Source organism: Arachis ipaensis, chromosome B04, assembly GCF_000816755.2.
Source record: "Arachis ipaensis cultivar K30076 chromosome B04, Araip1.1, whole genome shotgun sequence".
Taxonomy (NCBI): Eukaryota; Viridiplantae; Streptophyta; class Magnoliopsida; order Fabales; family Fabaceae; genus Arachis; species Arachis ipaensis.
Genome location: NC_029788.2, coordinates 65287482 through 65308500, shown reverse-complemented (window position 1 = coordinate 65308500; position 21019 = coordinate 65287482). Strand labels below are relative to the sequence as shown.

Here is a 21019-nt window from a genome sequence, read left to right as displayed (position 1 = left end):
ACTCTTACTTAGATAAATAATAGAATTATTTCGCTGCATGCAAACAAGCTGTGAAAGCAACTGAATGATTGAAGAAAACAACTAAAACATACAACTTAAAATAAAAATACCTGCTCATTGATTTTTTTAAGTAGAGCAACTTTTTTCCTTTCTTCCTTTTGATTATGAAACTTTATTTTGATGTGTCAGCTTGGTAATATCCTTTTATGTTCCCACTTCAAAAGAAGCAATTTGGAAAGCTCAGCACTAAAGATCAAAAGGAAAGAAACACATAAGAAAGTACCAAGTTCACTACTACTTTTATTGCTGAGATGACACTGATCACGCTAACATGAGTGGTAAACGCAGATATATATTATTACAAGTCTGGTGCGGATTAAAATTACAGTTTCTATAGTGTTTATGTGTAAACTGTAAAATAATGTGTTGCGATATTTTTTAGAGTTGAATTAAGCTTACTTAGTTTTAAAAGAAAAGGTAAAATATGATGTTGATTATTCTCAAGATTTTTATCAAGGACACCACTTACATAAACACACAAAAAACAACTTCTTTTAAAGACACATTAATTCTACCAATTAATTTTTGACAGGTAGCATTGGTCAAACTAAAACACAGTTCATCTTTAACAATTTTTATTATTTGCCCATAAACGGTTTTTTAATGGTTTTTTTTCTCTCACTGCCACGCTCCTCCGCTCTTACTGCCACCGTCTCTCACTTTGACAGTTAATTTCACCGTAAAATCGTCGTCTTCTCGCATCTAAGGGATGAAGTAGAATCGTCGCTTTCCCTCGTTGTAGCCTGAACGTCGCCGCCTCCAGCCCGGTCTTCATCGCTGCTGCAGAAGCATCTTCGCTAGTCTTAGTTGCAGCTCATTTGTCAGCCTCTTTGCCCTTCGTGACTCTTCCTTTCTGTAGTCTTCTATGATTTTATTCAGTGTATGTGTCTTCTGACCTTGATGGAGTTGTGGTAATTGATGCACTTGAAGGTAGAGGAGAGTTTATGGTCCGTGATAATAGAAGTCATAAAGACATTTGGAAAGATTCTTTAGATCATCAAGTCATAAACACAGTTAAAGACATTGTTATTGATGATGTCAAATACAAGTTTCAAATGATGGTAGATTCGGATCCTCACGTGATTAAAGACATTGTTGTCGATGAGGTGGAGATCAATAGGATTTGCAAGATGAGGTGACAATCATGCATAAGAATTTAATCACTTTCATGGGACAAAAGTTGTGTGGATAGTGAACTCCGAGGATGTTATCACCATACAGAAGAGGGTGGAGGGGCACAGTGGGTGTACGCTGAGGTTGGGAAGGAGTTGCGCCTATGTAGCAGAGATTCTCCATACCTCGGTAGCACAAATGTTGCCACGTGTAACGAGCTAAATACGTACTTACACCTTGTTGATGGGTTTGTGAGTTCACCGCAAAGAAATTTTTCCAACAGTGACAATTGCCACCACTATCATAGACTGGTGGTGCTAAACTAAATTTAAATAAACACAAGAGAGAGAAAAAAAAGTAGAGAACATATACCTAATTATTATGGTTAACATTCAACTTAATTATAATTATAGGCACTATATATATCACAAAGGGTAATTTACCCTTTATTTTAAAGAGGGCATGGTAGCATTCACATTTTTTTTTAGTTGGTTCTTTTAAAAAAGACCAATACTAATGTTGTTGTTATAATTGAACCAAATAGGAAAAAGAAAAGGAAAAGGAACCACTGGCTATTACGGTGGCAAGAGCTGAGGAAATGGAAACAGAGCAGGCATTAGTGGTGGTAAGAATAGAGGAAATGGAACCACGGTAGGCATTAGTGGTCAGTGGGGAAAAAGTTAATATTTTACTTTCAAGTTGGTGTAAGATGGAAGATGGTTCCCCTTGTTGTTATAAACTTGTGTCTATTATGATAAAGTGCATGAAGAAGGTAGGTTGCAGTTCCTATATTCTTTAACTGTAGGAAAGCATTGAATAGCACTTTGTTTCTAGTTTGCATTTCTAAACATGTACCATCATCATTTTTTGTGTGCTTAATTTGTGACGTGTTATGATATTTTGGTTTTGAAGTATTAAAGCAAAAAAATGATTTACCAGTGTAATAGGAATAGTCTCACAATCTAAATTATGTAATAAAATTTATTTATCAATTAGTGCTTCTTCATTTTGAATCTATTTATTTGGTGAATGAACTAAATATTACTTTAGTCAGCATTGGACTTCATCTTAGCCCACTTTGTCTGTTCTTTTGTTTGCAGGAAAGAAGTTTTGCATCTTTACACGCACAGGATGAAAGCAAGAGTGATTATTGAACTAACCATAAATAATTGTATTCTAAATATAAAGCTCTAGAGTGTACAAATAAAATGACCTTTAAAAATAAGTTTATTTATAATTACTTTATTTATTTGAAGTTGGCTCATACAAAATGACTTTTACTAATTGTCTAAAATTGAAAGTGATCAGGAAATGCACTAGGCATTGAAGTAGTAGTAAGGGAAAGGTACATATTGGTTGTTTGGGTAGGATTACTTAACTTTTAACACTTTCTTTTCCTTAAGTAAAACAAATCCTTTTCTTTTGGTACTTAGTCATCGGCCTAACTTTTCTTTGACTAAATCATGCAATAATCTATTTAAGTGAAGTGATTGTAGTTTTTTTTTTCCCGTGGGGTGGGGGTAAAAGTGAAGCAACTACAAAAATATTATGTCATTTTAGATTTTTAAATGAATTGGAGCACATTACATGAAATGTTACTAAAAGAATCCTAGTATGACTTTAGAATCGAAAATGTATACAAGGGAGGCGCGACACACAAGTTGGCTATTATAGAGGAGAGCGTTCCTGTCTTCATGAGACCTGCACCTTAAACTTCAACTTCTGTCACAGGTCTCATAGAAATTTCCACTAACATCACAACACACAAGACACAAGATGAGTAGCAATAGCACAAACATATATAAAACAGCAACAAACACAACTGCACAACAGATGAAAAACTATACACCAACATACAAAATCAACAGCAACATCACGAAAAGGTTGGAATGTCAAAAATACTCCAAAAAAATACATACAAAAACATTGCTAAGTGCTAATCATTGGTCATACAAAAGTTCTTTTCATTTATTTCTATTTTGATAAGACACCATGCAAAAACTGTGAAATGCTTCAAGTCTACTAGTTAAACATTTTTCAATAAAATTGCATCAGCAAAAAATCAAAATATATAACAAAATTCAAACACAATATACTTTTGTTGTTTCATGTATTTATTACTTGAGGCAACAAGTAAACAAGATTGGTGCAAAAACAAGAAGCACCAAAGCAATGCCTAAGTTCCACAATAATAGGTAATGCTAGTGCATGCCCTTGAAATTTGGATATTGTTCTTGTTGTACAAGCTATTCTCCATGGTATAAACAAAATTGAGAGTCGAAGCAAGAAGACAACAATGACAATTAGCCCCGGGACCTGCTGCTTCTGCCGCCGGTGACGACGAGCACAACAAAGGAGCCGACTGAGTGTGCAACAGTGACGAGACAGGGAGTGATGACGACAACCAGTCTCGGGACCCTGCTTTTGCCGCCGGTGATGGCGGAGCAAAAAAGGCGTGCAAGCGCGACTGAGTGCGAGACGGAGACAACTGACGACACAGAGAGGGACATCGAGCTTGAGTGCGACACCGGAGACAGTGAGAGAGACCGGAGTAGAGAGAGGAAGAGAGCTTGTGAGCCACAGTGACAAAGATAGAGAGCTCAACTTTAGTGAGAGTGACGATGAGGGAGGATTGGAGGAGACGGTGAGGGGTGAGGGTTAGGGTTTTGATGAATGATGTCGTTTTGAAAGTAAAAAAAAAAAAACATAACCCGGTCTGGGTTATGTAAACCGACTGAGTTGACCAGATTTAAATAATAAATTAACCGGTTTTATAAATAATACCAATTACCATGTCATACATTAGCATCTTTAAAAAAATATATTTGGGACATCTTGAGGGGAGCATTCGCGTTTTATCAAATAACAATTGTTTTCAATATTTTTTTCTTAAGAAAATCTTTTCTAATGTTACAATAATGTTTCGAACAATCTTTCGTTAAGAATTATTTTTTGATAAATTTGCCTCTAGTATAAATAATTATCGAATTTAAACAAAATAAAATTCATCCTATCTTAACTTTTAATCCCATCTCACCCAAATCTAACCCAATCTAATCCTAACCTCTTAACCCCCGTTCTTACTACCACAATTCACCACTGTCAACCCTAACCCAATGGCGAAAATAAGGAGAGGTTATGGGTGTTGGGGGAGTGGCGAAGTGAGAGGAATCGATGGAATGGGAGAAACAAGTTTTATCGGTGTGTATTAGAGACAAAGGCATAAAAAAGTAGATTTTGTGTAGGAGAATAGCTACATAACAAAGAAACAAACAAATGGAGGAAAAAGTGAAATCATTCGAGTTTTATCCCCTTAATATTTGTATATATTATGTAAAAAATACGTAGTTGTTGGTTGTTATAATCAGTTTACGTTGTTGAAATAGCAAAACCTTTAATTAAATAAAACTATATTGTGATTTGTTTGTACAATTATCTTTTAATGTTGTTCTTGTGTAGTAACTTTATCCGATGTATATTTCAAATTTTTAAGGAATTAAACTCCTTTATTCTTGTCTGAGGACTACTTTTTATACGCTCAAGTTGTAAGAACCGCAAGTAATCAATCAGTTAATAAAGTGATTATATTGCCCAAAGTAGATTCCGAAAAGTTAGAGTGAGAATTTGAGGATTTAAATATGATTTTTGGGCTCAGTAGGTCTTTCTGAGTCAGAAAATGTGTTTTCTGCGAAAAATCGTGAAAAATCGCAAACCAGTAGTTGAACCGGTTGATCCGACTTAAGTCTGCCTGGTGCTGCGTGAGAGAAAGTGAAAATAGCCAAAAACCTTAGAAAATCATTAGAAATGAAAAACTGGGCGTTAATTTTTAAGGTTTGGCCCGAAGTTGGGCCAAACGGGCTAAACACACTAACGGGTTGGACTGGGCCCAAGCCCAACATATTTAAAGGGTCATTAATGAACCCTTCACCCCATAAACGCACACACAAATCAGAAATTGAAAGGAGGGAGAGAAGAAAAGAGTGAGTACTATTCATCATCCTCTTCCCAAGCTCATATCTTGAGCTACAGAGCTCCGATCGCTGCACCATTTTTGCGGCTACGCGTTCCTTGTGAAGAACTCTATAAAATCCACCCAAGAAATTGGTAAGGAAAGCTCGAATCCCTCTCAATTCTTCTTCTCAAAGTTTTGAGTTTTAGGGATTTTGGCTAAGTGAGGTTTTGTGATTTTTGGGTGTTTAGGTACACTCTAGCCTTTGATTGATGTTGGTTTTGGCTTCCAAAACTGTTTGGCAAGGTAAGAGGCATTGAAACTCTTGTGAAATTTCAATTATAATGAGCCCTAGATTGATTTGTGATGATTTATGTATGTATAGCTTGATTATGGTGAGTTTGGAGCTTGTTGATGGTTGTTAATGCTTGTTGGAGATTCTTGGTGGCTTAGATTGTGCTTGAAAAGCTTATCTTGGGCTCAATTTGGGGTTTTGGTGCATATTAGGGATCGACCAAGGTATGGTTTCGATTTCCTCTATGTAGTATATAATATTCATGGACACTTAGGCTAGTAACCCATAGGATAGGTTTGAATTAAAGTGGTTGTTGATGATGTATGATGAATTGATATTGTTATGTTGGTAAATAATGGTTGTTGGGTATTGAACATTTAGGTATGATAATTTATGATGAATTGATGAGTTTTGATTATGTTGGTAGAAGTGTGGCATGATAGTGCATGATAATTAATGATTTGGGGTGATTGATAAATAGCTATATTGATGTTGATAGTATGATATTGGGGATTGATGTTGAAATTGATGATATTGATGGTTAGTAAGGGTATTACTATGTTTTTGATAATGGGACTGATGATTATATATGGTGGAGTAGTAAGTTGAAGTATAGCACATGGTAAGATCTGATATGGCATAGAGTTAATGTGGTTTTGGTTGGTTTGGGTTATGAAAATTGGGAGAATTGGTAATTTTGTGAATGTTGGGTAAAAGTTGATTTTAATAAACTTTGTCTGATCATAACTTCTACCTCGGTTTTCAAAATCTGTTGGAACTGGTTTAGATTTAAAGTTCATTGAAAATCCTTTGAATCGATCTAAAGTTTGTAAAATTTAGAATTTTGTAGAAGGAGATATGATCATTCAAAGTTGGTGCTGAAAATTTGAAATTCTACAAAGTTGCAGAATTTCAGGATTTCTGATATGTGCGCACGCACAGCCTTGTGCGCACGCACAACCATGCAAAAATCTTATTCTGTACAGACGCACAGACCTGTGCATATGCACAGGCAGGAAAAGTTTCTCTACTTGCAGCATTAGCACAGCTTGTGCGCGTGCACATCAATGAAGAATTACGACCTGTGCGTACGCACAACTGATGAGCGGATAATTTATACGCTTTTTGACATTGTTTTTAGTATGTTCTTAGTATGATTTAGTTAGTTTTTAGTATATTTTTATTAGTTTTTAAATAAAAATCACATTTTTGGACTTTACTATGAATTTGTGTGTTTTTCTATGATTTCAGGTATTTTCTCGCTGAAATTGAGGGACTTGAGCAAAGATCTGATTCAAAGGCTGAAAAAGGACTGTAGATGTTGTTGGATTCTGATCTCCCTGCACTCGAAGTGGATTTTCTGGAGCTACAGAAACCCAATTGGCGCGCTCTCAATTGCGTTGGAAAGTAGACATCCAGGGCTTTCCAGCAATATATAATAATCCATACTTTGCCCAAGTTTTGATGACACAAACTGGCGTTCAAACGCCAACTCCCTGCCCTTTTCTGGAGTTAAACGCCAGAAACAGGTTGCAAACCAGAGTTAAACGCCAGAAACAGGCTACAAACTGGCGTTTAAATCCAAAAAGAGTCTCTACACATGAAAGCTCAATGCTCAGCCCAAGCACACACCAAGTGGACCCGGAAGTGGATTTCTGCATCATTTACTTATCTCTGTAAATCCTAGTACCTAGTTTAGTATAAATAGGACTTTTTACTATTGTATTTATATCTTCGGATCATCTTTTGCATAGTTGGATGTTCAGAGATCATGTTTAGGGGCTGTCCATTCGGCCATGCCTGGACCTTCATCACTTATGTATTTTTCAACGGTGGAGTTTCTACACCCCATAGATTAAGGTGTGGAGCTCTGTTGCTCCTCATGAATTAATGCAAAGTACTATTGTTTTCTTATTCAATTCAAGCTTATTCCTATTCTAAGATATTCGCTTGCAGTTCAACATGATGAATATGAGGATTCGTGACACTCATCACTATTCTCAACCTATGAACGCGTGCCTGACAACCACTTCCGTTCTACCTTGGATTGAGCGTTTATCTCTTAGCCTCCATTCCGAAAGATCGGAGTCTTCGTGGTATAAGCTAGAATTATTGGCAGCATTCTTGAGATCTGAAAAGTCTAAACCTTGTCTGTGGTATTCTGAGTAGGATCTGGGATGGGATGACTGTGACGAGCTTCAAACTCGCGAGTGTTGGGCGTGTGACAGACGCAAAAGGATCAATGGATCCTATTCCAACATGATCGAGAACCGACAGATGATTAGCCGTGCGGTGACAGCGCATTTGGACCATTTTCACTGAGAGGACGGGAAGTAGCCATTGACAACGATGATGCCCAGCATACAGCTTGCCATGGAAAGGAGTATGAAGGATTGAATGAAGGCAGTAGAAAAGCAGAGGTTCAGAAGGAACAAAGCATCTCCATACGCTTATCTGAAATTCTCACTAATGAATTGCATAAGTATCTCTATCTTATTCTATATTTTAATTATATTTTAATTATCAAATATCCATAACCATTTGAATCCGCCTGACTAAGATTTACAAGATGACCATAGCCTGCTTCATACCAACAATCTCCGTGGGATCGACCCTTACTCACGTAAGGTTTATTACTTGGACGACCCAGTGCACTTGCTGGTTAGTTGTGCGGAGTTGTGACAAAGTGTGTGAATTACGTTCCGAGCACCAAGTTTTTGGCGCCGTTGTTAAGGATCACAATTTTGTGCACCAACAGCCCTGTGCGCACGCACAAGTCGGGAAGGGTCGTCTGTTGGGGCGCTCACACAGCTTGTGCGAGTGAACAGGCTTGTAAATTTTAGTACCTGTGCGTACGCACACCCCTGTGCGTCGCACACTTTCAAAATCTTATTGGGCGTGCGCACGCACACCCTTGTACGTATGCACACGCCCTGTTTCACAAATTTAAACTTTGTTTTCAACTATTTCACCTTCCTAACAAGGTAGTATTCTTCTATAACACCATTTTAAGGCTTTTGGGCCTAATTTTGAGTATGGGAATATGGGAAATAAGCTACGGGTTTTAGTTAATGTTTATTATGAGAAATTAGAGAACGGAGGCTTAGGTTTCAGGTGTACTGAGGATGGGTTGGTAGAGTGAGAATGAAGAATGGAAATGTTGAATTGACAGTGGTTGAGATGAGTCGAGGACTCTGAATGAGATGATGGATCCATGTGATATTGAAAATGTTTTCGAAAAACCACTGATGTATCAATTGTATATTGAAATTATGATACGCTATGCGCCCGGCAGGGACGGCGGTTGGATCCCGCCTGTCGAGGTAGCGGCGGCGGCGTAAGGGTGGTGGTTCGTCCCGCTTGCGCTGAGATGTGAGGTCGGTGGCAAGAGTATCCCACTCACATCCCTTCGAATCTCTAAAGCGTACAGGCGCATAACCCTGGATAGTGATCCGAGCACTATATCTTGGGGGTTCCCACTGATGATTCCAAAGGGCGATGTCGCCATGGAGATGTGTCAGGTTGGCAGTTGAACCGACAATATAATATCACAGCCAGTAGGACAGGCATTCATCATGTTCATTTTCTATCTATTTGTCTACTATGTCGACTTATAATTGTTTGCCTATTTGTATAACATGCCTAATCGCTACTTGCATTACTTGCCTTATATGCTTTTACTTGTGATTTACTTGCATTGTAATTAATTGTGGTTTCTACTGAGATTGAAGAGGTTCGGAAGGCGGTGTCGATGAGATCGTATTGAGGTTAGGTTGGTGAAGGTGGTGGGACAGCAGTGTTTAGTTAGAATAGAAATCCCCTAAGGTAGAATACCCGGTTTAATTATGTTAAGAGTTATATATGTGTTTTATTGTTTTAGAAAGCTTTAAGTTTGAATTATTGTGATGGATATGGAGTCTAGGATTGCCTTTGGCGTCCCGGGGTCTTATATCCTACATTACTGGGCACTGTTACCATACTGAGAACCTCCGGTTCTCATACCATATTTCTGTTGTGTTTTTTAGATGCAGGTCGCAACCCACCTGGGTGAGCTGTTTGGTTGGTGACAGAAGTGGAGGATCTGGATACCTTTTGGAGTCTTTTTGGTTTATATTGTATATGTCTCTCACTTTTGTATTTTGTCTTAGCTTAGAGGCTTGTATTTGAGATAAAATCAAAACTTGTATAAGCCATTTTAAACTTCAGTTTCCTTTTTGTCAATATATTTGGCTAGCCGGCTTAAACTCCGCGAGCCGTAGGCTAGTTTCTTATTGTATTATACTATTATACTATTATCTTTGTTCATATCACATCTATTTCTTGTGCGTTAAGTTAGACGCTACATTAGGCTTCTAGATTATATTATTTCTTATCCTTCATCAGGCTTCTAGATTATATTATTTCTTTTATATATCATATGTATCAGCTTTAGAACTGTCGTAACCCTTGATTAACCTTTGCTTTACGACGCGAGGTAAAGCTTAGGCTAATTAGGGTGTTACACAAGTCAATATAAAACGTATTTTGAAAAAAGTTACTTATGCAAAATCTCTCAACTCTTAATGAATAAAAACTCTTCTATGTTCAAGGGGCTCTGACTCTCTTCTCTTGCCGATCCTAACAAACGTTTGCTAGAGGAGGAACATCTAGTGTCAAGAAATCGAAAATAGCAAAATGAATGAAGGAGAAATGAATAAAAAGAATATGGAAGGTATTAAAAAGAAGAATGGTGCATCTAATCAAAAGAAGGCCTTTGATAGTGAGAATCAAGAAGGAAAACAAGATGAATAAAAAAAACAAGATGCTAAGGAGATCCTATTGTGATGGGTTAGGGAAACTGAATCCACAAGAAATAGTTGAAATGGTATTGGAAGATTATATTTTGGAGGATCTGATTAAGGAGGCAATGATAGAGGATCATGCTCCCTTCAAACCTAATCCTATGATCAAAGTATCCTTTGAGGAGTACGACAAGTGGTGTAGGCCATGGAAACACTCTCTAATAGTAAAGCCTCTCGAAAAAACTCTCAATCTTTAAGCTTTATTTGGATAGATATGTACAAAGAAGATGGGTTAAAATTAAAAGGGCTTAATAAGAGTTACGGATCTTGCTAAAAATTTCTTCCTGGTAAAATTCATTGATTCTAATGACTATGCTTATGATCTCTTTGAAGGCCTGTGGATGATAGCAGACCATTACATGTTGGTATGTATAAAGATGTGGCCACTGTTTCTACCACAAGAGACAAATGTTTAGAAGGTGACAGTCTGGATCAGAATATCTAACCTACCAGTTGAGCTCTACAACAATTTTTTTTTTGAAAAGTGAGTAAAGCACTCGGCACCATGCTCAAAGTAGACAAGCTGGCCTCTATTCATTCCCACATAAAATTTACGAGAATATATGTGAAAATTGACTTAAGAAAGAAGCTGGTTCCAACATTTTTAGCCCTTGGAAAAGAGTTTAATATTGTCTATGAAGATTTGCATCAAATCTGTTTTAACTATGGTAGATATGGACATAGAATAGAGAATTGTAGTGAGAAGATGACAAGAATCACTAACAACACAGCTTTGGGGGTGGTGGATGGCGAATCCCTGGGCAGTTGGGAAGACAACAACGGATAGGAGAATAATCAAAGATTCCAAAAATAACAAAAGAATAAAAGAGGGAAATCTAAGATTATGGCAGAGAATTAGGGAAGCACATCTAATGCAGCTAAGGAATCTCAACAAAATAGGCAAGTTCAAAATAGGAATGCAAATCAGGAAAGCATTAAAGACTCTTAAAGAGACAATCTTTTTGGCCCTTGGATAATTGTTAAAAATAATCAAAGGAGGAGAAAAACCAAATCAGATATGTTGGAAAAGAAAACTAAGGAGGATTTTTAAAAATCAAGATTCCATATCCTTGTGGAGAAAAATCAGGAAATTATTTAAAAGAATGAAGGCAAAGCCCCCAACATGGTTGGAAAAAATCAATAGAGCAATAATGCTGGGAATTCGCAGCAAGGGTCCAGCGAAGATATAATGTGATAACAAACATTCATAAATGGAAAAATTCATCCATCACAAAAGAACATACAAAAGCAAAAGAACCATATTCTAATTCTTAAAGCAAAGCAGACTGTCATCGGTAAGAAGACATCACAGAATACCAAACACAGTAAACATACCAACTAGCATCAAGAAATTATCCAAAGTATCCCAATAAACAAGCACCGCAACAAGCAACAACAAAAGAACCAAAATAAAGAGAAGCACCAAAATTATTGGAGGCAATTCTCATGTCTTAACAAGCAGATTGAAATAGCAAATAGTGTCCTGCCCTTTCAAGTTGGGGGAAATTTAAATAATATTACGAGAAGTCTAATTGCTAGCATCATGGGGGGAGAACAATATTGTGAAGAATGAGGGTGAAGCGAATAAACCCACTGAACCGAGGGAGACCAACGGTAAACTAGCTCTGAAAGTTGCTATGGTTCACCCGAGAAGTCAAATGGATGAAGTTGATACCCAGAGTCTAGTTAAGTGGTACAGTCCACAAATAGTGAGCTGACCGCAGCTAAATATTCCTAATGTTTTACAAGGAGTCCTTTTATTTTATTATCATATTGTTTTCCATGAATACGTTAAAATAAAATTCTGTAGGAGCATCCTCTAAATGATTTTCCATTATTATTTTTTAGGATATATTTTTTTGTTATAGTATAAAGCTATGTGTTTTACTGAAAACTCATTTTTTAGGAGATGAATATAAGGGGATTTTCCATTAACTTAGTTTTAACTCTTGGTACATCAGTGAAGCAGAAGGTTTTTTGGGAGAATCCGATGTTTTTGGAATAAAAAAGAATGGAATATTGAACCATTGAAGGTCCATAGACAACTAGTTCACTTGAGAGTTGGAGATAATAAAAATCGTATATAGTTCATTAAAAATCATTTTCCGTCCGTTCTTCAAACTTCATAAACTATACAGACCAACTTTTTATTTAAGACAAGTTTCATAAAATTTGGGGGGCACGAAAACCAAGATATGGCCCGTTGAAGTTGGTTAGAAATAGGTTTTTATCAAAATATACCAAACTCCTCTTTCTCCAAAACCTTCAATCCAATTTAATTCAAACAAACCAAATTTCAATCCTAAGCACTTCTACACACTTTCAAGTACTCATCCATCAAATTCAAACCATTTAAAACCTTCAACAACTAGCAATTCGATTTTAACCCATTTCAATAAACCATTCAATCCCAACAACAATTCATAAGTTCACAATTCCAACAATCATCAACCTAAACATAATTCACAATAATAATCATCGTCACAATCATACCCTTACCATATTCATTTATTTCATGTCTTCGACTTACCCGGTCACGGCCTCCAGCCTAATCCTTCTTATCATTTATCAATCTCATCATCACATATCAAATTCTCATTCAACATGCTCATACCACATTCTCATCTAGTAAATCACATACCATATACATTCAATCAACCAATGCATACAATTCAAACCTATCTTAAGGGCTACTAGCCTAAGTCTCACGCAATGTTACATGTTAACTAAAGAAAACCGAAACCATTCCTTAGCCGATTCTCTCCATCCACAATATATCAATCCAAGCACTCCAATTCTTCAATTTAACTCCAATCAACATACATTCTCAATCTAATACCATACAATTCCAAAATTAATGCTAGAGATCTTATTATTCAACTAAACACAAGGGTTTGGTGATACTTTACCTTGTCCAATAAATCTTGGGATGAAATGGATCATAGGCTTCGAGTTACTCACCACTTTTTTCTATTAGAATCGAAGAGCTCGATAAGAGCTTTGTGTAACCGCAAACGGCTTGTCAATTGGAGCTCCGGATCAAAAGTTATGATCCAAAGAAGATGAAAGTGAATAGTTCTCCTAGGGTTCTTCTTCTTCTCTTTTCTCAGCTGGTCTCTCCCTCTCTTTGTGGTGAATGAGGCTGAGTTGCCCCATAATGAACTTTTATATCTGTTGGGTTTAGGTCCAACTTGGGCCCGATTTACGTTTTGGTTTCTTTAAAATAAGTGTCCGGTTTTCAAATCTAAATTATTTTTATCTTTCGAAATTATAAAATTCAATTTTTTAAATTTATTCACTCATTAATTTAATTTTCACACTCACAGTACTGGACCAATTTAAGCCGGTATGCGCTTTTACGCATTTTTCCGTAGAAAATTATATTTTTCCACTCGAAAAAATTTGCTGAATCCAAATCTCACCTATAAATTTTCAAATTGATATTTCTATATTTTTCAAGCTATTTCAGATAATTAAATTATTATTTTATTTTAACTAAATCGTTAATTAATTTTCAGGTTCTTACATCCTCCCTACCTATTTAAAATTTTACCCTCAAAATTTTGTTACCTCAATATCGTTCTCAAGTCATGATGCAATTTTTTTGTCGTCCTTAGGATGAATTAAGAAGCCGATCTTGTGAGCTTTGGACGGTATCTTATTTTGCAATTTTCCCACATTTAGTACGTAATTTCTCTCTTTATACCTCTAAATTCCTTCTCTATCTCAGGTGACCTATCCTTGCTCCCTTTGTTCAATCACTTGTAGCATTTTCTGCAGCTATTCATTCTCTTATTGTGCTCTCTGAATATCAGTCTTAAAATCACCTGTGATTTGCATCTGATTGAAAATTACACCTTCGGCCACATCTTCCACTCCCAACCCCCAAACCGCAACTTACACAACAGGTTCTCATTCTTACTAAATTCAAATAATAACTCCACACTACAATTGCCTCCTCTGATTACTTGAACATAATTCAAAATGAATGCTCCAAAATGGTTCCGTTGTGACACTTTGATTATTAGCCCCCAAGAACCTAAATATTCCTTTATGTTAACCAGAAAATCACCTCATCTCAATACTAAGGATAGTCCTTCCTCATATTAGAATTGAGCTCCTACGTGTGCTCTCTCACCTCGGCTCGACCCCGAGTGACCAATTTTCTGCAGAACTTCTTTTTCATGACATCTCTTGAAACATGTCAGAGTTTAACCACACTTGGATCTCCGACCCATATCAACACAAGGGAGCATAATGAGCGGATATTTTATACGCTTTTGGCATCATTTTCATATAGTTTTTGTTATGTTTTATCTAAGTTTTATTATATTTTTGTAGGTTTTAGTGAAAAATTTATATTTTTGGATTCTACTTTGATTTTGTGTGTTTTATGATGATTTCAGGTATTTTTTGGCTGAAACTGAGGAGTTCTGGTAAAAGTCTAGTTCAGAGACAGAGAAAGGATTGCAAATGCTGTCAGGATCTGACCTCCATGCACTTTGAACGGCTATGGAAAGCTAAAATCCAAGGTTTTCCAGAAATATATAATAGTCCATACATTACTTTGGAAATGAAGGTGCAAAACTGGCATTCAACGCCAGCCACCAGCCCCATTCCTAGCGTCCAACGCTCAAAGGGGAGTAGCTGGTGTCCAACGCCCATTCAGGAGTCCAAAGCTGGGATTGAATGCCCAAAATGGAGTACTAGCTCATGGATTTCGCTCAAGCTCAGCCCAAACACTCGCCAAGTGGGCCCCAGAAGTGGATTTTCGCACTATAGGACTAGTTTATCTTATTTCTGTAATTCTTAGCTAGCAGATTAGTATATATAGAACAGGGATCACTCTTGTTTAGAACTTTATGCCATATTTTCGAATTTCATTACTTCTTTGTACAGTATGAGTCACTAACCTCCTAGGTTAAGGTTAGGAGCTCTGCCGATTCTTATGAATTAATAATATCACTATTCCACTTCAATCTATGCTTGATTCTCTTCTAAGATGTATCTTCGTTCTTCATACTAATGGATTGGGAGTGTAACTTGACCTTCATCCCAATTCTACATGGGTTCTTACGAGTCCTTGACGGAATAGTATTGAACCACCAGCTTGATTATACATCTTTTAGATGGTTAATCTACAGCTTCGTTGGGTACTTCTCGAGACATCAGTACAGCCGAGGTGTGAGGTGATTAGGGCCTTTGTGGTATAGGCTAGAACTAGAGGAGCAGCGTTCTCTGATCCGGAAGATCCGACCTTGTCTGTGGGCTGTGTGGTTGTTCCCTTGAGCTGCCACCGCCGTTGTTTGGATCGCGGTGGTCAAAAAGGCTGCTACGGGAGTTGCCACCAGAGCTGCTGCCACTTTGTTTCTCTATTACTTTCTAAGTCCAGTAGGTAATTTCTTTTTGAAACCCTTGATATATCAGTTTCTGTTATGTGTGAAAGAGCAAAGCCGTCGGTTAAGAATTTCTTCTCGGTAAAAGAGAAATAACCTCCTTGCAAGTATAGTTCTCAACCAAGAAGTGATGCTTAATCAAAGTTTTAATAAGTGGTTGTCACATGTACAAACCCCAATGAAATTTAACCAAAGTTTTCAAACCTCGGGTCGTCTCACAAGGAATTGCAATGAAGTGATTGGTGCACGAAATTGTGATTCACACTTTTCACAACTCCACACAACTAACCAGCAAGTGCACTGGGTCATCCAAGTAATACCTTACGTGAGTAAGGGTCGATCCCACGGAGATTGTCAGCTTGAAGCAAGCTATGGTCATCTTGTAAATCTTAGTCAGGCGGATTCAAATGGTTATGAGGTTTAGATAATTAAAAGATAAATAAAACATAAAATAAAATAGAGATACTTATGTGATTCATTGGTGGGAATTTTAGATAAGCATTTGGAGATACTTTGTTACTTCTGAACCTCTGCTTTCCTATTGTCTTCTTCCAACCATGCGTACTCCTTTCCATGGCATGTTGTATGATCCTCTTGGATGAAAAATAACAGGTATGATCTCTGCACGGCTAATCAACTGTGGAATTTCTTGTCTCAGATGAAAAATACCAGGTACTGCTACCGCACGGCTAATTATCTGTCGGTTCCCGCTAGCGTCGGAATAGGACCCTTGTCCTTTTGCACACTGTCACTGCGCCCAACATTCGCAAGTTTGAAGCTCGTCATAGTCATCCCTTCCCAGATCCTACTCGGAATACCACAGACAAGGTTTAGACTTTCCAGATCTCAGGAATGTTGCCGATGGTTCTAGCCTATACCACGAAGGTTCTAATCTTAGATTTGGATGCTCTGTTGTCAGGAGAGATGATGCAAATTGCGGATTAGAGACCCAAGAGAATATACTCTAGCTGTCGTCCAATGACTACGTTGAACATCATGTAGACTGCTTTGTGGTTGTCAGGCACGCGGATCTTGGCTAAGTGATTAACGAAGATAGCGGGTGATTGTCACAGGTCACCCCTTCATTCTGACTTAACTGAATTAAGTACAAGAGTATATCTTGGAGAAGAAGTAGGCGTGAATTGAAAGAGAAACAATAGTACTTGCATTAATTCATGAAGAATAGCAGAGCTCCGCACCTTAATCTATGAGGTGTAGAAACTCCATCGTTGAGCTTCTTCAAAAGGTTGTGCGGATGAACTTGTTTGTCGCCTCATTCGAAAGCTTTTCCTTTCCCTCTTGGTGGCCAACCTAAAAGGAGCGAAAAAGAAGAAAAATTAAGCCTACAACAAAGATATCAAAGCAAATAGAACATAGGCGAGGCTAATGCCAAATAAGAGTAAAGTTCTCAACTACATGGTAGCTACAACATGTGAGTGAGAAAGCAATGTAAGTATATGGCACGTCAACTAACATTTGATGCAATAGTAAAGTTAAAGCATAAGTAAATAATATGAAGAGCATGTTAAGCATCAAGTTCAAACAATATTAGCGATAAGCATGAGAGCGTTTAGTCTTATCCTAACTCAGTGATAATTAGGCACAAAAACAATGAATAATGAGTTAGGAAGGACTAAAGCACTAATTTTATGTGTAGAACAAATATTACAATTAATGCAACAAGTCCCAAAGCACCAAAATAATGCAAGAGATTCTCAACAATTGAGTATGAGAATTCAACACCATTATTAAAATAAAAAACGTAGAAAAGAAAATAAGAACAATAAATAAAACAAAATTAAAATGCAATGAATAAAAATAGACAAATGCAATAAACAAAAGAGATGAAAGATGAGAAAAATAGAAAGTGAAAATTCAAAAAGAAGGAGAAGAAGAAATAAAGAGAAGTAAGAAAGAAATGATGAGAAGGGTGAAAAGAGAAGAAAAGAAATGGGAAAAGGGAAGAGAGAAGAAGAAAGAAGAAAAAAGGGGAAGAAACAGGGGAAACAGGGAGCGGAGGCGACGCGCGCGCTACAGCGGCGCGTGCGCGTGGAAGGCAGTAGGGACACGCGACGCGTAAGCGTTGCCCACGCGTACGCATGGAACGCAGAAAAGAGAGATGACGCCTAAGCGTCACCCATGCGTATGCGTCACCCACACGTACGCGCGGTGTTAAATTGTGCTCTACGCCCAATGGCAGCACCACTCCAGCGCAACTCTTTGGTTTTTGTACCAGGAGTGCCAACATCGCATACGACGCGTACGCGTCGCCCACTCTCATGCGTGGGTAGGCAAAATGACGCGTACGCATCACTGATGCCTACGCATGGGAAGGACTATGCTCCCAGCACCATTCTCGCACAATTCCAGCATAACTATCTGGTTTTTGTTCCAGGAGTTGTGGAAACGCATCGACGCATACGCGTCGTCCATTCCCACGCGTTGGACGACGTTTTTTTAACATAAAATAGAAACAGGGCACTCTCCTAATCTATAAGCATTCTAAAGAAAACAAAATTAGAATTCAGCAACAAATCCTTTTGGTTTTTGAAAAATTTTCAAATACAAATAAAAAAAAACTTACACTTCAAGCAAAACACAATTTAACAACAACTATTCTACAATTTAAGGCATAAATCTAATCAAACAAACTATCAACTAAAACACTAAAACAAGAGTATGCAAACAAGAAAACTACCTAACAATGGCAACTCAATTCATTCATTGATTATATATACAAGAGAATGGAAAGAGTTTACCATAGTGGGGTGTCTCCCACCTAGCACTTTTATTTATTGTCCTTAAGTTGGACAATTGGAAGGCTCCTTGTCAAGGTGGCTTGTGCTTGAATTCATCTTGGAACTTCCACCAATGCTTGGTCTTCCATTGTGCTCCAAGATTTCCAATGAGTTGCACCAAGTCTTGATGGCATCCTTCACAAGCTTGGAGCTTCTAAAGTTGATCCTCATTTTGTAGTCCGGGGTCCCAAACCTTATTTTTATACCCATCTTGAAGTTGATCATCATGATTCCAATTGGGTGGTAAGCAAGCCGAATTCTTGTTTGAGCACCCAAACATTCTCCTAGACCCAAGCAATGTAGCTCTACACCAACCCTTGTAATTCAACTTTGAGCATGCAACCATCATGAATTTAGAGTGATGTTTCCAACCACTAATCATCTCTGTTTTGCTCTTAAAGTCACAAAGAGCTCTAAGTTGACCTTCCGCCAAGCAATCCATATTTAACTGGGAGGTGAGGTATCTTCTTCAATGACCTCTATGTCAAGTCCAATGGGAGAGGATTTAATTGTAGATAGGAATTCATCAATGATTGAATCCATCTCTTGATCAACCTCTTCAAAGTCTTCAACCACTTCTTCCGGCTCAATTGTCTCAACTTTCCCCCTTTGTGGCAATTCTTGCTTCAACTCCTCTTCTCCACCTTGAAGCTCCGAATTCACTCTGTCACTATACTCCTTAATTGCTTCTCCACATTCAACAATGGGAGTGCCCTGATCGTATAGGCTTAGGCAGGAGGATACCATGTTACTAACGGCTTCCGCCATAGTAGCAATTACGGCTTCAAGCTTCTTGAACTCCTTTTGCTTCTCCTCTTGCCTTTGGATGTAAGAGCTAATGTCTCTTCGTTGTTCTTGCAAGAGGATTTAGAGAGATTCGTCCATTGGAGGTGGTGTAGGAAGAGAGGGTTCATTGTTTGGGAAAAAAGGCTTATAATTGGAAGGTGATTCATCTTAGTAAGGGTATAGTGATGGTGTATATGGAGGAGGTTCTTGGGATTAATTGTGTGGGAATTATTGTGGTTTCATGTATGGTTCATATGGCTCATAAGGTGGTTGGTATGGTGGATAAGGATGACGGTCAAAAGAAAGTGTTTGGGGGTAGGGGGCTTGTGAGTATGGTGGATAACAAAGTTGAGGAGAGGGTTCATAGGCATATGGTGATGGAATTATACCTATAAGAAATCGGAGGTTGTTGCCACGAAGAATGATCAATTCCTAGAGGCTCCTACCATCTTTGATTGTTCCATCCTTGATGCATATCTGGTGCACGAAATTGTGATCACACTTTTCACAACTCCGCACAACTAACCAGCAAGTGCATTGGGTCGTCCAAGTAATACCTTACGTGAGTAAGGGTCGATCCCACGGAGATTGTAGGCTTGAAGCAAGCTATGGTCATCTTGTAAATCTTTGTCAGGCGGATTCAAATAGTTATGAGTATTGATACTTGAAAGATAAATAAACATAAAATAAAATAAAGGTACTTTTGTAATTCATTGGTGGGAATTTCAGATAAGCATTTGGAGATGCTTTGTTGTTTCTGAACTTCTGCTTTCCTATTATTTTCTTCCAATCATGCGTGCTCCCTTACACGGCAAGCTGTATGATCCTCTCGGATGAAAAATACCAGGTACGATCTCTGCACGGCTAATCAACTGTCTGATTTCTCGTCTCGGATGAAAAATACCAGGTACAGCTACCGCACGGCTAATCATCTGTCGGTTCTCACTAGCGTCGGAATAGGATCTCTCTATACTTTTGCACACTGTCATTGCGTCCAACATTCACAAGTTTGAAGCTCTTCACAGTCATCGCTTCCCAGATCCTACTCGGAATACCACAGACAAGGTTTAGACTTTCCGGATCTCAGGAATGCTGCCAATGGTTCTAGCCTATACCACGAAGGTTCTGATCTCAGATTCGGATGCTCTGTTGTCAGGAGAGACGATGCGAATCATGGATCAGAGACCCAAGAGAATATACTTCGGCTGTCGTCCAATGACTACGTTGAACATCATGTAGACCGCTTGTGGTTGTCAGGCACGCGGATCTTGGCTAAGCGAGCAACGAAGATAATGGGTGATTGTCACGGGTCACCCCTTCATTCTGACTTAACTGAATTAAGTACAAGAGTATATCTTGGAGAAGAAGTAAGCGTGAATTGAAAGAGAAACAATAGTACTTGCATTAATTCATGAAGAACAGCATAGCTCCGCACCTTAATCTATGAGGTGTAGAAACTCCACTGTAGAAAATACATAAGAGAAAAAGGTCTAGTCATGGCCGAATGGCCAGCCTCCCAATTGTAACATCCCAGTCTAAAAGTCTATGAAAAAGTATAAAAGTATGCAAATACAATAGTAAAAAGTGCTATTTATACTAAACTAGTTACTAGGGATTACAAAAAATAAGTAACTAGGTGCAGATAGTGCAGAAATCCACTTCTGGGACCCACTTGGTGTGTGCTTGGGCTGAGCATTGAAGCTTTCACGTGCATAGGCCATTCTTGGAGTTAAACGTCAGTTTGGGTGCCAGCTTGGGCGTTTAACTCCAGTTTTGGTGCC

General features: G+C 38.0%; 1 protein-coding gene across 2 annotated transcripts in view; it reads right to left on the bottom strand.

Moving 5' to 3' along the window:
- LOC107639345 (transcription factor TGA7) overlaps positions 1–304 on the bottom strand; it is a 9493-nt gene extending 9189 nt beyond the window's left edge. Inside the window, exon 1 of one of the 2 annotated variants that reach the window (XM_021121180.1) lies at positions 111–304. In XM_021121180.1, the coding sequence (XP_020976839.1) occupies positions 111–118 (8 nt within the window). In that variant the 5' untranslated portion in view covers positions 119–304. The remainder of the gene's footprint in view (positions 1–110) is intronic. The other variant, XM_021121179.1, reaches the window with a different exon arrangement.